The sequence below is a fragment of the Geotrypetes seraphini genome, chromosome 2 (genome assembly GCF_902459505.1).
Source record: "Geotrypetes seraphini chromosome 2, aGeoSer1.1, whole genome shotgun sequence".
Lineage (NCBI taxonomy): Eukaryota > Metazoa > Chordata > Amphibia > Gymnophiona > Dermophiidae > Geotrypetes > Geotrypetes seraphini.
Genome location: NC_047085.1, coordinates 529321112 through 529333911, shown reverse-complemented (window position 1 = coordinate 529333911; position 12800 = coordinate 529321112). Strand labels below are relative to the sequence as shown.

The 12800-nt window shown below is 47.0% G+C and overlaps 1 protein-coding gene across 2 annotated transcripts in view; it reads left to right on the top strand.

The window, feature by feature from the left end:
* MESD (mesoderm development LRP chaperone) overlaps positions 1-11923 on the top strand; it is a 70897-nt gene extending 58974 nt beyond the window's left edge. For both annotated transcript variants that reach the window (XM_033932761.1, XM_033932762.1), the window contains one exon: positions 10821-11923. In XM_033932761.1, coding sequence (XP_033788652.1) covers positions 10821-11067 — 247 coding nt within the window. In that variant the 3' untranslated portion in view covers positions 11068-11923. The remainder of the gene's footprint in view (positions 1-10820) is intronic.
* Positions 11924-12800: the final 877 nt, after the last annotated feature.

The window sequence follows — 12800 nt, the reverse complement described above, 5'->3', positions numbered from 1 at the left end:
CGGAAGAGCGTTCCAGTTTTCTACCACGCTCTGGGTGAAAAAGAACCTCCTTATGTTTGTACAGAATCTATCCCCTTTCAATTTTAGAGAGTGCCCGCTCGTTCTCCCTACCTTGGAGAGGGTGAACAACCTGTCCTTTATCTACCAAGTCTATTCCCTTCAGTACCTTGAATGTTTTGATCATGTCCCCCCGCAATCTCCTCTGTTCGAGGGAGAAGAGGCCCAGTTTCTCTAATCTTTCGTTGTACGGCAATTCCTCCAGTCCCTTAACCATCTTAGTCGCTCTTTGGACCCTTTCAAGTAGTACCATGTCCTTCTTCATGTACAGCGACCAGTGCTGGACACAGTACTCCAGGTGAGGGCACACCATAGCCCAGTACAATGGCATGATAATCTTCTCCGATCTGTTTGTGATCCCCTTCTTTATCATTCCTAGCATTCTGTTCGCCCTTTAGGCCACAGCTATAGGGTGCTGAGGATGTAGTTATAATCTCTGCACCACACTCACAGACATATTCATAAAGCATAACAACCATTAAAACAACTGGCAGCAAAATAAAATAAACTCTTGAGTTTATATCCCAAAGTCCTGCATAAAAAAGCAACTTGAGCAGTTTTCAAAATGCTGCAATCTCATATAAATGTCTCAAAGCAAAGAATAGCTTATTTGAAGGCAGATGATCTGCAACCAAAAAAATATATCTCCCTTGTTTCAGCAGAATGTATTCTATGTGATGGAGACACACAAAATAATTCTTTATCCCAGGACAAGCAGGCAGGTATTCTCACTAGTGGGTGATGTCATCCGACAGAGCCCCGATACGGACAGTCTCACAAGCATGTCTTGCTTGAAAGAAACTCAGAAAGTTTTGAGATGCCCGCACCGTGCATGCGCCAATGCCTTCCCGCCCGATGGTCCGGGCGTGTCTCCTCAGTTCTTTTCTTTCCGCGGAGCTGAGAAGTCTTTCTTCGTTCCTGCGCTGATTGAACTCCCGTTCTTTTGCCTTCCATAGCCGCGGTTTTGAGTTTCTTTTAATCTGTTCATGTGTTTTTTCATTTTAAAAAAAAAAAAAAATTTCTTCCGGAGACTCGGCCGCGTGGCTCAGGCCCCGCTCCTTCGATCTTGCGGCGGAGCTTTTTCGGCCTATGTCCCGGCCAATCACCAGTTTTAAAAAGTGTAGCAAGTGCCAGCGTGCGATTTCGCTGATGGACCCGCATCGACGCTGCCTGCAGTGTCTTGGTCCGGAACATTTCCCAAAATCGTGCCGGCCTTGTTCCACACTCACAGCGAGGGCGTTTAAGCGTCGCTGTTTTTTGTGGGAGTCGATGTTCAAGATGGAAGCTGTGCAAGAACCTTCAGCTTCGACCTCAGCTGGTGCTTCACCCTCCCATGCGAAGCCCGCCGCCGCTCCTGCTGCTCCGGGTCTCCTGAAACCGGCTTCGTTTGTCCCGGTTACGACCCCATCTTCGGCGCCGGTGCCTTCCGTCTCTCAGGCTCAGGTACCGCCTTCTACAATTCCACCAGTGGTTATCAAGGTGCCGAAAGCTTCGAAGCAAAAGCACTCGGCCACGAAGGAGCGCGAAGACCGTGCTGGAGGACCCCCTTTCGGTGCGGATCCCTCCATATCGGCTTCAGTTGCGGTCCCTTTTGGAAGCTCAATTTGTCAAGCTCATGCAAACCATGGGACCCAGGTTGATTGCCACCATCCAGGGTGACCTCCCGGTTCCGATCCCGGGAGGCGGACCGCCCCCTCCTCCTCCTCCTCGCCGGTCCACCTCGCTGCTTGGCGAGGAGGAGCGACGTATGGCGGCCGGTCCCTCGAGGCGGGCCTCCTTCAGTGATATGCCCCCTTTAGAGCCCATCACGCCTCCGTTCGAAGAGGCCTGGCATACCTCTTCGGGTAATCAAAGCCCTGGGCATCGCAAGTCGCAGGAAGAGTTCTTCTGCACTCCCTATCAGGCCTGGGCTGTGTCTCGAGAGGCGTCGAATCTCCCTGCCTCTTCGCTCCACGGCCTCGAGTCCCATCTGCTCACTAGAGGCGTCGGGGGACCATGCTAAGCATCGTCATTCTAGATCCCCCTCCAGACACCGGGAGGGGCATCGGTCCAGGCATTCCTCGAGGCACTCCTCGAGGCACTCGGAGGTTTCCCCGCAGAAGAAGCAGCCACGTTTGGGGTACTCTTCATCGGACATGTCTCCTCCGCAGAGACCGGAGTATGAGGAACCATCCACCTCTTATTCTCCTTGTCGCTCCCAGGTCTCTTTGGATCCCGAGGCCTCGACTTCGTCCAGTCCTTCTCGGAGGCCGGTGCTGGCGGACCAATTGTCTTTTTCCTCCTTCCTCCGGCAAATGGCGGATGACCTGGACATTACTTTAGACACCGGTTCGCGGTACTCCAAGGAATACCTCGACACCATGCATTTACCGCATCCTCCTGCGGAGTCTCTTCGCCTACCTCTCCACAAACTTCTCGACCAAACGTTTATGAGATGTTTTGAGACCCCATACTCCATTCCTGCGGTCCCCGGCAAGTTGGATGCCCGATACCGCACGGTCCATCACAAGGGGTTCGAGGGCCCTCAACTTTCCCACCAATCCCTGCTGGTCGAATCGTCCCTCAAGTGGTCTCATCCGTCCCAGGTGTACGCCTCGGTGCCTCCAGGGCGCGAAGGCAGGACCATGGACAAGTTTGGCAGGCGTATATACCAGAACTCGATGATGGCTTCCAGAGTTCTTAATTATTCGTTCCATTTTGCTTCTTATTTGGAGTTCTTCCTGCCTGTGCTTCGGAAGTTCACTCCTTACATTGAATCTCAGGCTCGCTTCGAATTTGAAGAAGTTGTTGCTTCGCTGTCCCAGCTGCGCCTTCAACTGATGCAGTCCTCCTATGACGCCTTCGAGCTCTCGGCTCGAGCTGCTGCCTGCTCCGTGGCCATGCGTCGTCTGGCCTGGCTTCGCACCATTGACATGGACCCGAACCTCCAGGACAGGCTGGCCAATGTTCCTTCTGCGGGAGCGGATTTATTTGATGAGTCTATCAAGACTGTGACGAAGAAGCTCTCCGACCATGAGAAGTCCTTTCAGTCTATTCTTCGGCCTAAGCCTAAGCCTCAACAGTCTCGACCTGCCAGGCCGCCCTTGATCTATCAGAGGCGTTACACTCCGAGGCAAGCTCCAGCTGCCAGGCAGCCTGCAAAACGACAGCCTCCACAAAAGGCTCCGCAGAAGCCTCAACCGTCTAATGTCCCTAAGGCTTTTTGACTCTCTCTTAGGGAGCATAACCAACCTTGTTCTGCCATCCCCTGTTTTCCCCATTGGGGGTCGCTTCAATCATTTTTTCCATCGATGGACGGCTATTACCACCGACCTCTGGGTCCTTTCCATCATCAAGGAAGGGTACTCTCTGCAATTCTATCGGGTCCCCCCGGACCACCCTCCAAGAGAGTATCCTTCAAACTTGACTCAGACCGCCCTTCTTCTTTAGGAAGCTCAAGCCTTGCTCCGGCTTCGTGCTGTCGAGCCGGTCCCTGTGGACCAGCACAACCGGGGGTTTTACTCCCGGTACTTCCTTGTCCCGAAGAAGACGGGCGACCTGCGACCCATTCTGGACCTCCGGATCCTCAACAAGTTCTTGGTCAAAGAGAGATTTCGCATGCTGACCCTAGCTTCTCTCTATCCCCTCCTCGAGCAGAACGACTGGTTATGCTCTCTAGATCTCAAGGAGGCCTACACTTACATTCCCATTCATCCGGCCTCTCGCAAGTTCCTCAGATTTCGGGTGGGACATCTACATCTGCAGTACCGAGTGCTTCCGTTCAGCCTGTCCTCGTCTCCCAGTGTCTTCACAAAGTGTCTGGTGGTGGTGGCCGCTGCACTCCGGACCAGGGGTCTTCAGGTTTTTCCCTACCTCGACGACTGGTTCATCAAGGCCCCCTCGGCTCCAGAGGTCATCTCAGCGACCCTGGCCATTATTTACTTCCAGCAGAGTTTGGGCTTCGAGATCAACTTCCCCAAATCTCATCTGCAGCCTACCCAGTCTCTCCCATTCATCGAGGCGGTCCTGGACACCATTCGACTCAGAGCATTCCTTCCTCCTCAGCGCATGGATGCTCTTCTTCATCTCTGCCAGTCTGTGTCTTCTCGCCAGTCCATCTCAGCGAGACACATGATGGTCCTCCTGGGCCACATGGCCTCTACAGTTCATGTGACGCCTTTTGCCAGACTCCATCTCAGAATTCCTCAGTGGATCCTGGCTTCTCAATGGACTCAGGTGTCGGACCCGTTGACTCGACACATCATTGTCACACCTGCTCTTCGGCAGTCTCTACTTTGGTGGATGACCTCTTCGAATCTATCCAGAGGTTTGCTGTTTCACACTCCTCCCCACCAGAAGGTTCTCACAACCGATTCATCGACCTATGCCTGGGGAGCTCATCTGGATGGTCTTCGCACTCAGGGATTTTGGACCGGTGTGGACCGACTCCATCAAATCAATCTTCTGGAGCTCAGAGCCATCTTCAATGCTCTTCAGGCTTTTCAACATTTGCTTCACGACATGGTGGTCCTCATTCGCACAGACAATCAGGTCGCCATGTATTATGTCAACAAGCAGGGGGGCACGGGTTCGGCCTCCCTCTGCCAGGAAGCTCTCAGAGTCTGGGATTGGGCGGTTCGCCACAACGCCTTCCTCAAAGCTGTCTACATTCAGGGGAAGGACAATGTCTTGGCGGACAACTTAAGTCGTCTCCTCCAGCCTCACGAATGGACACTCCATTCCGAGCCCCTTCATCAAATCTTTGCACAGTGGGGGACGCCTCAGATAGACCTCTTTGCGGCTCCCCACAACTTCAAACTGCCCCAGTTTTGCTCCAGGATCTACACTCCTCATCGCCTCGAGGCAGATGCCTTTCTACTGGATTGGGGGAATCGCTTTCTGTATGTGTTTCCTCCATTCCCTCTCATTCAAAAGACTCTGGTCAAGCTGAAATCCGACCATGCCACCATGATTCTAATAGCTCCTCGGTGGCCCAGACAACCTTGGTTCTCCCTTCTACTTCAACTCAGCAGCAGGGAGCCATTCCTTCTTCCAGTGTTTCCTTCACTGCTTACTCAGCATCAAGGATCTCTGCTTCATCCCAACCTGCAGTCTCTCCACCTGACAGCTTGGTTCCTCTCAACATAACTCCTCACCAGTTTTCCCAGGCGGTGAGGGATGTATTGGAGGCTTCCCGGATGCCCGCTACTCGACAATGCTACTCCCAAAAATGGACTAGATTTTCTTCCTGGTGTCTGTCTAATTCTAAGGAGCCTCAGCGAGCCTCCCTCTCTTCTGTATTGGACTATCTTCTACACCTGTCTCAGTCTGGTCTTAAGTCTACGTCTATACGAGTCCACCTGAGTGCTATTGCGGCTTTCCATTAGCCTCTACAAGGGAAACCTCTCTCTGCGCATCCTGTGGTTTCCAGGTTTATGAAAGGACTTTTCCATGTCAATCCTCCTCTCAAACCTCCTCCAGTGGTTTGGGATCTCAATGTTGTCCTTTCTCAGCTTATGAAACCTCCTTTTGAGCCTCTCAACAAGGCTCCACTCAAGTTTCTCACTTGGAAAGTGGTTTTTCTCGTGGCCCTCACGTCTGCTCGCAGGGTCAGTGAGCTGCAGGCCTTAGTGGCGGCTCCACCTTTCACAGTATTCCATCATGACAAGGTTGTCCTCCGCACTCATCCGAAATTCCTGCCTAAAGTGGTCTCTGAATTTCATCTCAACCAATCTATTGTACTTCCAGTGTTTTTTCCAAAGCCTCATTCTCATCCTGGAGAATCAGCTCTTCATACTCTGGACTGTAAATGTGCTTTGGCTTTCTACCTGGATCGCACCAAACCACACAGAACTGCTCCTCAACTATTCGTCTCCTTTGATCCAAACAAGTTGGGACGACCTGTATCGAAGCGCACCATCTCCAACTGGATGGCGGCTTGTATCTCTTTCTGCTATGCCCATGCTGGATTACCCCTTCCCTGTAAGGTCACAGCCCATAAGGTCAGAGCAATGGCAGCCTCTGTAGCCTTCCTCCGATCGACACCGATTGAGGAAATTTGTAAGGCTGCCACTTCGTCCTCGGTTCATACGTTCACCTCTCATTATTGTCTGGATACTTTCTCCAGAAGGGATGGACAGTTTGGCCAAACAGTGTTACAAAATTTATTCTCCTAAATTGCCAACTCTCCCACCATCCCATTGAGGTTAGCTTGGAGGTCACCCACTAGTGAGAATACCTGCCTGCTTGTCCTGGGATAAAGCAATGTTACTTACCGTAACAGTTGTTATCCAGGGACAACAGGCTGCTATTCTCACGTCCCACCCGCCTCCCCTGGGTTGGCTTCTCTGCTAGCTACCTGAACTGAGGAGACACGCCCGGACCATCGGGCGGGAAGGCACTGACGCATGCGCGGTGCGGGCATCTCGAAACTTCTGAGTTTCTTCAAGCAAGACATGCTTGTGAGACGTCCGTATCGGGGCTCTGTCGGATGACATCACCCACTAGTGAGAATAGCTGCCTGCTATCCCTGGATAACAACTGTTACGGTAAGTAACATTGCTATACCCCCCCCCACCCCCCATGAGATTACCTCAGTTGCCTTGTTGGCTGATAGAGCGTAAAGACTCAGACAAATAGCAAGGCAACTTGCTTTTTTTCTCTTAGACACAAAATCAACCAAATGATTTAAAACAACCTTATCAATCATTTTTTGAAACATGCAAATTTAAAAACAATAAACAGGCTTATAAAATTCAATAAGAAAGGTTTGGACAGTTTCCTGGAGGAGCTTTAACATAGAGAAATGCAAGGTCATGCATGTAGGGAAAAAGAACCCGATGTTCAGCTACAAAATGGGGGGATCATTGCTAGGGGTAAGCAACCTTGAAAGAGACCTGGGGGTGATGGTGGACACAACATTGAAAGCATCAGCACAGTGTGCGACAGCCTCAAAGAAAGCGAACAGAATGTTGGGTATCATTAAAAAGGGTATCACGACCAGGACGAATGAAGTCATCATGCCGCTGTATCGTGCAATGGTGCGCCCACATCTGGAGTACTGTGTCCAGTACTGGTTGCCATACCTCAAGAAGGATATGGCAGTACTTGAGGGAGTTCAGAGAAGAGTGACTAAACTGATAAAAGGTATGGAAAACTTTTCATACGCTGACAGGTTGGAAATGCTGGGGCTATTCTCCCTGGAAAAGCGGAGAGTTAGAGGAGACATGATAGAAACCTTCAAAATCCTGAAGGGCATAGAGAAGGAAGACAGGGACAGATTCTTCAGACTGTGGGGAACCACAAGTACAAGGGGGCACTCGGAGAAATTGAAAGGGGACAGGTTTAGAACAAACGCTAGGACGTTCTTTTTTACCCAGAGGGTGGTGAACACATGGAACTCGCTTCCGGAGGTTTTGATAGGCCAGAGTACGCTACAGGGGTTCAAGGAAGGTTTAGATAGGTTCCTAAAGGATAAGGGGATTGAGGGGTACAGATAGAAGTAGAGGTAGGTTATAGGAATAGTCAGGGACCACTTCACAGGTCATAGGCCTGATGGGCTGCCGCGGGAGCGGACCGCTGGGTGCGATGGACCTCTGGTCTGACCCAGTGGAGGCAACTTCTTATGTTCTTATTGAGAAAGACATGGGGGAAGCCACTGCTTGCCCTGCATCGGTAGCATGGAATGTTGCTACTCCTTGGGTATTGGTCACCGTGAGAATGGGCTACTGGGCTTGATGGACCATTGGTCTGATCCAGTAAGACTCTTATGTTCTTATGAAACCTTTTTCAATAAAGGCCTCACAGTAGCTGTTTTCAAAATTAAAGGCAATTTCCCTAAAGCAAAGGAAAAATTAATTAAAGAGGAAAAAGGAGATATTGTACAATCACCTGTCTCAAAATCCCTCATAATCTCACTTTCAACAGCAGGTAAAAAATACAACACCCCCCCCCCCCCCCCACACACACACACACACCTGATCATCATTATTCAATACCTAAGGATGCAAACTCTTCAGACAATTGTAAAGTCACAATTCCATTACGTCCCAGAGATCAATCCATAAAGGTCCTCTCTCTCTTCAGTATTCTCTCTATCTCAGCAGGTGGATGAACATGGTCTTTGCAGCTCTGGTGCTGTTCCCTCAAGTCCAGTTGAGCTGGGGGTGTAGATTGCTGTTTGCTTATTTGGCTGGAGTACATCTTATGGTAGGACAACAAAAAGAGGCTCTGGAGATGTCACAACCAACTTATGGATACAAGTCTTTTATTTGAAGTGAAACAATTAAAATATTTAAAAACAAAACAAAGTCCCAACTAGGATCCAAGTTTCCTCAGGGGACAACATCAAGCTGAAAAATGCATAAAAAGATACACACATAAATGCATACATCTTATGAACAATGAATACTTTTGCTTTTTTATGAAATATATATTTTTTCCAAAAGAGGGTAAAGAAAAACAAAAAGATAAAGTAAACAGGAACAAATCAGTTTCAATCAATGTGGACTGCTCTTTCTAATAAAAGACTTGTATCCATAAGTTGGTTGTGACATCTCCAGAGCCTCTTTTTGTTGTCCTTTCTACAGTAGTCCGAGGCTCGGCTTTTTCTTTCCTTTTTTTCTCCAGTACATATGATGGTGCCAGGTCCTTCCCTACTTGTTCCTCCTTTGGTGTAACTAGGTTGTCTCCAGTTCATACAGAACCCCATTGCTTAGGGAACTATATCATTGGCTTCCTGTGTATCTTAGAATTCAATTCAAGTGCATTTAAGATTCTATTTGGCATCTTTATCACTCTGGTTCGCCAGAAATTCTCAAAAATTAAAACTTACATTTCCTTCCCGTAGGAGTAAAAACATAACTTTCAGGAGATTTCGTTTTCAAACTAACTGAGCTCTGGAATGATTTATCGATGGTTCTGAGAAGTTTAGGCTCCTTACTTTTATTCCGGAAAGCCCTGAAAACTTTCCTGTTTACTAAACATTTTGGAAACTAAGCCATTTTAGTTTACTGTTTATGCTTATGTATTATGTTTATATTATTGTTAAACAAGTCGAGCTCCTTTTGGTTGAAGACCTGGTCTATAAAACTAAGTTTTAGTTTTAGTTTAGTTCTCTTTTAAAAAAAATAGAAGGAACTACACCAAATTGGAGGGTGTAATGTCCTGTTCCCGTGTAGCTGGGACTTGGTAATAACAGCCACTAAGGAGCTGGCTTGCCAGCTGGCGGTGCTCTGCCTTAATCGCTTGCACTGCCGACAGTGGATGAAAGGTCTGTGGGAGAGAAGGACTCCAGAGATCCTGGACCATGCTGGTGGCAGATTGAGGAGGTAAGGGAAGCTTGTAGGTTAGGAGGGAAACTCTGCGCTAAAAGTTTTAATGCACACTAAACATTTAACACATTAATTGCATTATTAACATGGCTTGATCTGTTAGAATTAAAAGAAAGACAGAGATAGATAAGAACTAATTTTTCCTTTGCTTCTGAAATAACTCCATTCTATCACTCAAAAATTAGCATAATCATCCGGACCTACTTTCACCTCATCCTTCACAGAAGTTGAAGACAGACTGTGGAAAACAATTATTGAGGTCTACCGTATTTTTCGCTCCATAAGACGCACTTTTTTCCCACCCAAAATTGAGTGGAAATCTTGGTGCGTCTTATGAAGCGAAGGTACAAAAAATTACTGCGAGAACTGATTGCAGCCATTGAGAAAGCAGCGCAGGCCCATGCGGGAGCGCAGAAAGCTTTGCTCCTGACCTCTGTGCTGCAGGCTGGGAATTAGGAGGAGATAGCTAGCAAGAGAGGAAGGGATTTTAAAAGGTACCAGGGGTGGGAGGATGTTTAAAATACCAAGACAGCTGTCTAGGGAGGGAGGAATTTTAAAAGATACCGGTGGGGGGGATGTTTAAAATACCAAGACATCTTTCTAGATAGGGAGGGATTTTTAAAGATACGAGGGGGGGGGATTAAGAAAGGTACTGGGGTATGTAGGGGGTGTGGGGGATGATTTAAGGTACTGGGGGCTACGTGGGGGGTGATTTAGGGTATGTGGGAGGTATGGGGCCTGCCTGCCCTGACCCTGTGCCCTGTCCCGGCCTACCACTAGACCACCAGAGGGGGGACAGGGTGCAGAGCCTGATAAGTGGTATGGGGTTGGATACAGAGCTTGGCAGGGAGAATTTGGTTCAGAATGTTTTTTTCTTGTTTTCCTCCTCTAAATCTAGGGTGCGTCTTATGGTCAGGTGTGTTTTATGGAGCGAAAAATACGGTACTTGTTATTCCAGAAATCTCCTGAAAGTACATATTTCTAACACTTGCAAATATTTATATATTTGGCATAGACACAGACTGCGTCAGAAATATTCTCCTCTCTGTTCGCCAATATATAATTGGAATTAAATTTGAATTGGAAGTTTATACTAGAGAATGACACGGGGACAAATTTTTCCTTGTCCCCACGAGAAGTCATTGTCCTGTCCCAGGGAGTTCTTTTCCTGTCCCTGCCCCATTCCTGCAAGCTCTGTCCTCATCTGCACAAGCCTCAAACACTTTAAAATCATAAGTGTTCAAGGCTTGTGTGGTTAAAACAGAACTTACAGGGACAAAATTTGCGGGGATGGGGGAATTGAGTTCCTGCAGGGACAGGGACAAATTTATCCCCATGTCATTCTCTAGTTTATACATCTAGAAATGGTTGGTGTTGCTGCTGTCTTAAACTGTTTCTGTTTTTACTTGTTCTGCTTTTAACTCTGAGCAACTTTAAGCCTTGTTTCTGCAGATTTATCGTTGGGTCAGATCGTGCCATCTTCATGCTACGTGATGGAAGCTATGCCTGGGAGATCAAAGATTTCCTTGTGCAACAGGATAGGTGTGCGGATGTTACTGTGGAAGGACAGGTCTTCCCTGGCAAAGGAACGGACGCCCGTGATAAGCAAAGTGAAAATAAGAACAAATCAAAAGCGGGGAAAAAGAAAAAAGAAGTCAAAAAATCCAATCAGGCTTCCAACCTGAAAGAGGATTTATGATTTATTTGTTAAAATCTTTTTTCACAAATCATATGCTCAGTAAAAGGACTTTTCTTTACAGGAGGAAACTGAGCTATACCTGCTTTGTGAGGAAGATGGAGACTGGATTTCTTGCACTGTAGGTCTTCAATGCAAAATGAGATGTTTTGGTCATTACCATTTCCCCATCAAACCACACAAGAAAATGTCTGCAACGCTTTAGAAGAGAAGTTATTAGCTGTAAAGGCTGTGGTTTGGGGACTCTCTTTTTTCCACTATTCTAGCAAGCTACAAAGTGGTCCCAGTACATTCTTCCTGCTCAGTTTGTTGCATTCTGAGTTCATGGACTGTTTATATAGGCATAATGGAAATGAGAGGTTTATCACATAAAATTAGACAAGGAAACCAAGTTCTTAGCAGAGGGGAGTAGCCAAACTTATCTGGCCTAGGATGTAATTTTTGTTATATCATCTTGGGCCAGTGGAGGTATAGCATTCCCCCAAAGAACTACATGATAGCCATGAAGTACAGGGCCTGATTCAGGGGGACAGTTCTTTATTGGATGAGGTGCGTAGTTCTGAAATGTAAAGCCACAAGTGAGGCGTTAAGATATTGTGTATGAAATTTCTTCAAAAACCCACTGAGCTTATAAACATCCAAACTAAAATTACCAATTTATATTCTGGCTGAATATTTAATTGCATTTATCCAGCTAAAAGTGTGTCATGGCTAGCTTGATAAACAAGTTACTAAGTCTAGCCAGTTAATTTTGTCAGATTTGACCAGTTAATGCTGTGGAATACAATGATCTTGATGAGGCGTTTATTATGACAAGTCAAATAAAAGTACAAATTTAAAATGAAATAATCATCACTTCATGAATAACTGTGTTTCTGCAAAAAGCCTTCTTCGGGGGTCCAATGGTATAAACATAAATAAAACCATGAAGAGCCACAGAACGATATTGGTGTAACTTTGGATGCTACAAGCAGTCTTGTTCCGTGTTATTACTAAAGTGGTACCTCTGGCTTCTTTGTAGGAAAGAATGTTTCGGTTCACTCTGGGCAAATGCCATGTTTCTCACTGTTTGTGCAGACCCACAAACATTAGTCTTTCCTGCATGGGAGCCAGAGGTACCACCTAAGTAATAACGCGGAACAAGACTGCTTGCAGAATCTACAGCACCCAAAGTTGCACCAATATCGTTCTGTGGCTCTTCACGGTTTTATTTATGTTTATACCATTGAGTGACTACTGACCTGGACCTCTGAAGAAGGCTTTTTGCAGAAACAGTTATTCATGAAGTGAAGATTATTTCATTTTGGATTTGTACTTATATCTGACTTGTCATAATAAATGTCTCATCAAGATTATTGTATGCTACAGGCTGTTCTTCTTTGACTGTGGAACTCTTGGGCTTTTGCTTTGTTTGCACCAATTAATGCTGAAAATTAGAAGTAAAAGCTAAAGTCCTCTCAGTAATCCTTGACTTAGTGCATCCTCCTTCCCAATGAGCACCTAATGATTAAAAAAAGTTTCTCTTTCCTCTCTATTCTTCATGATAAAAGAAATGTGAATGAATCTATCCTTTTGCCCCTCCCCTAAAGTTGCATGTTTTCCTTATTACCTTGCTGGTTACAGCACCTCAGGGAAGATAAGAATGGCATCTACTGGCCCAAATGTTAGGTGACTTTAGCACAGAAGGACCAGCTCTCTTGGGAAAGTGAAAGGTGGAGGAGGGGGGAGTTGCTAGG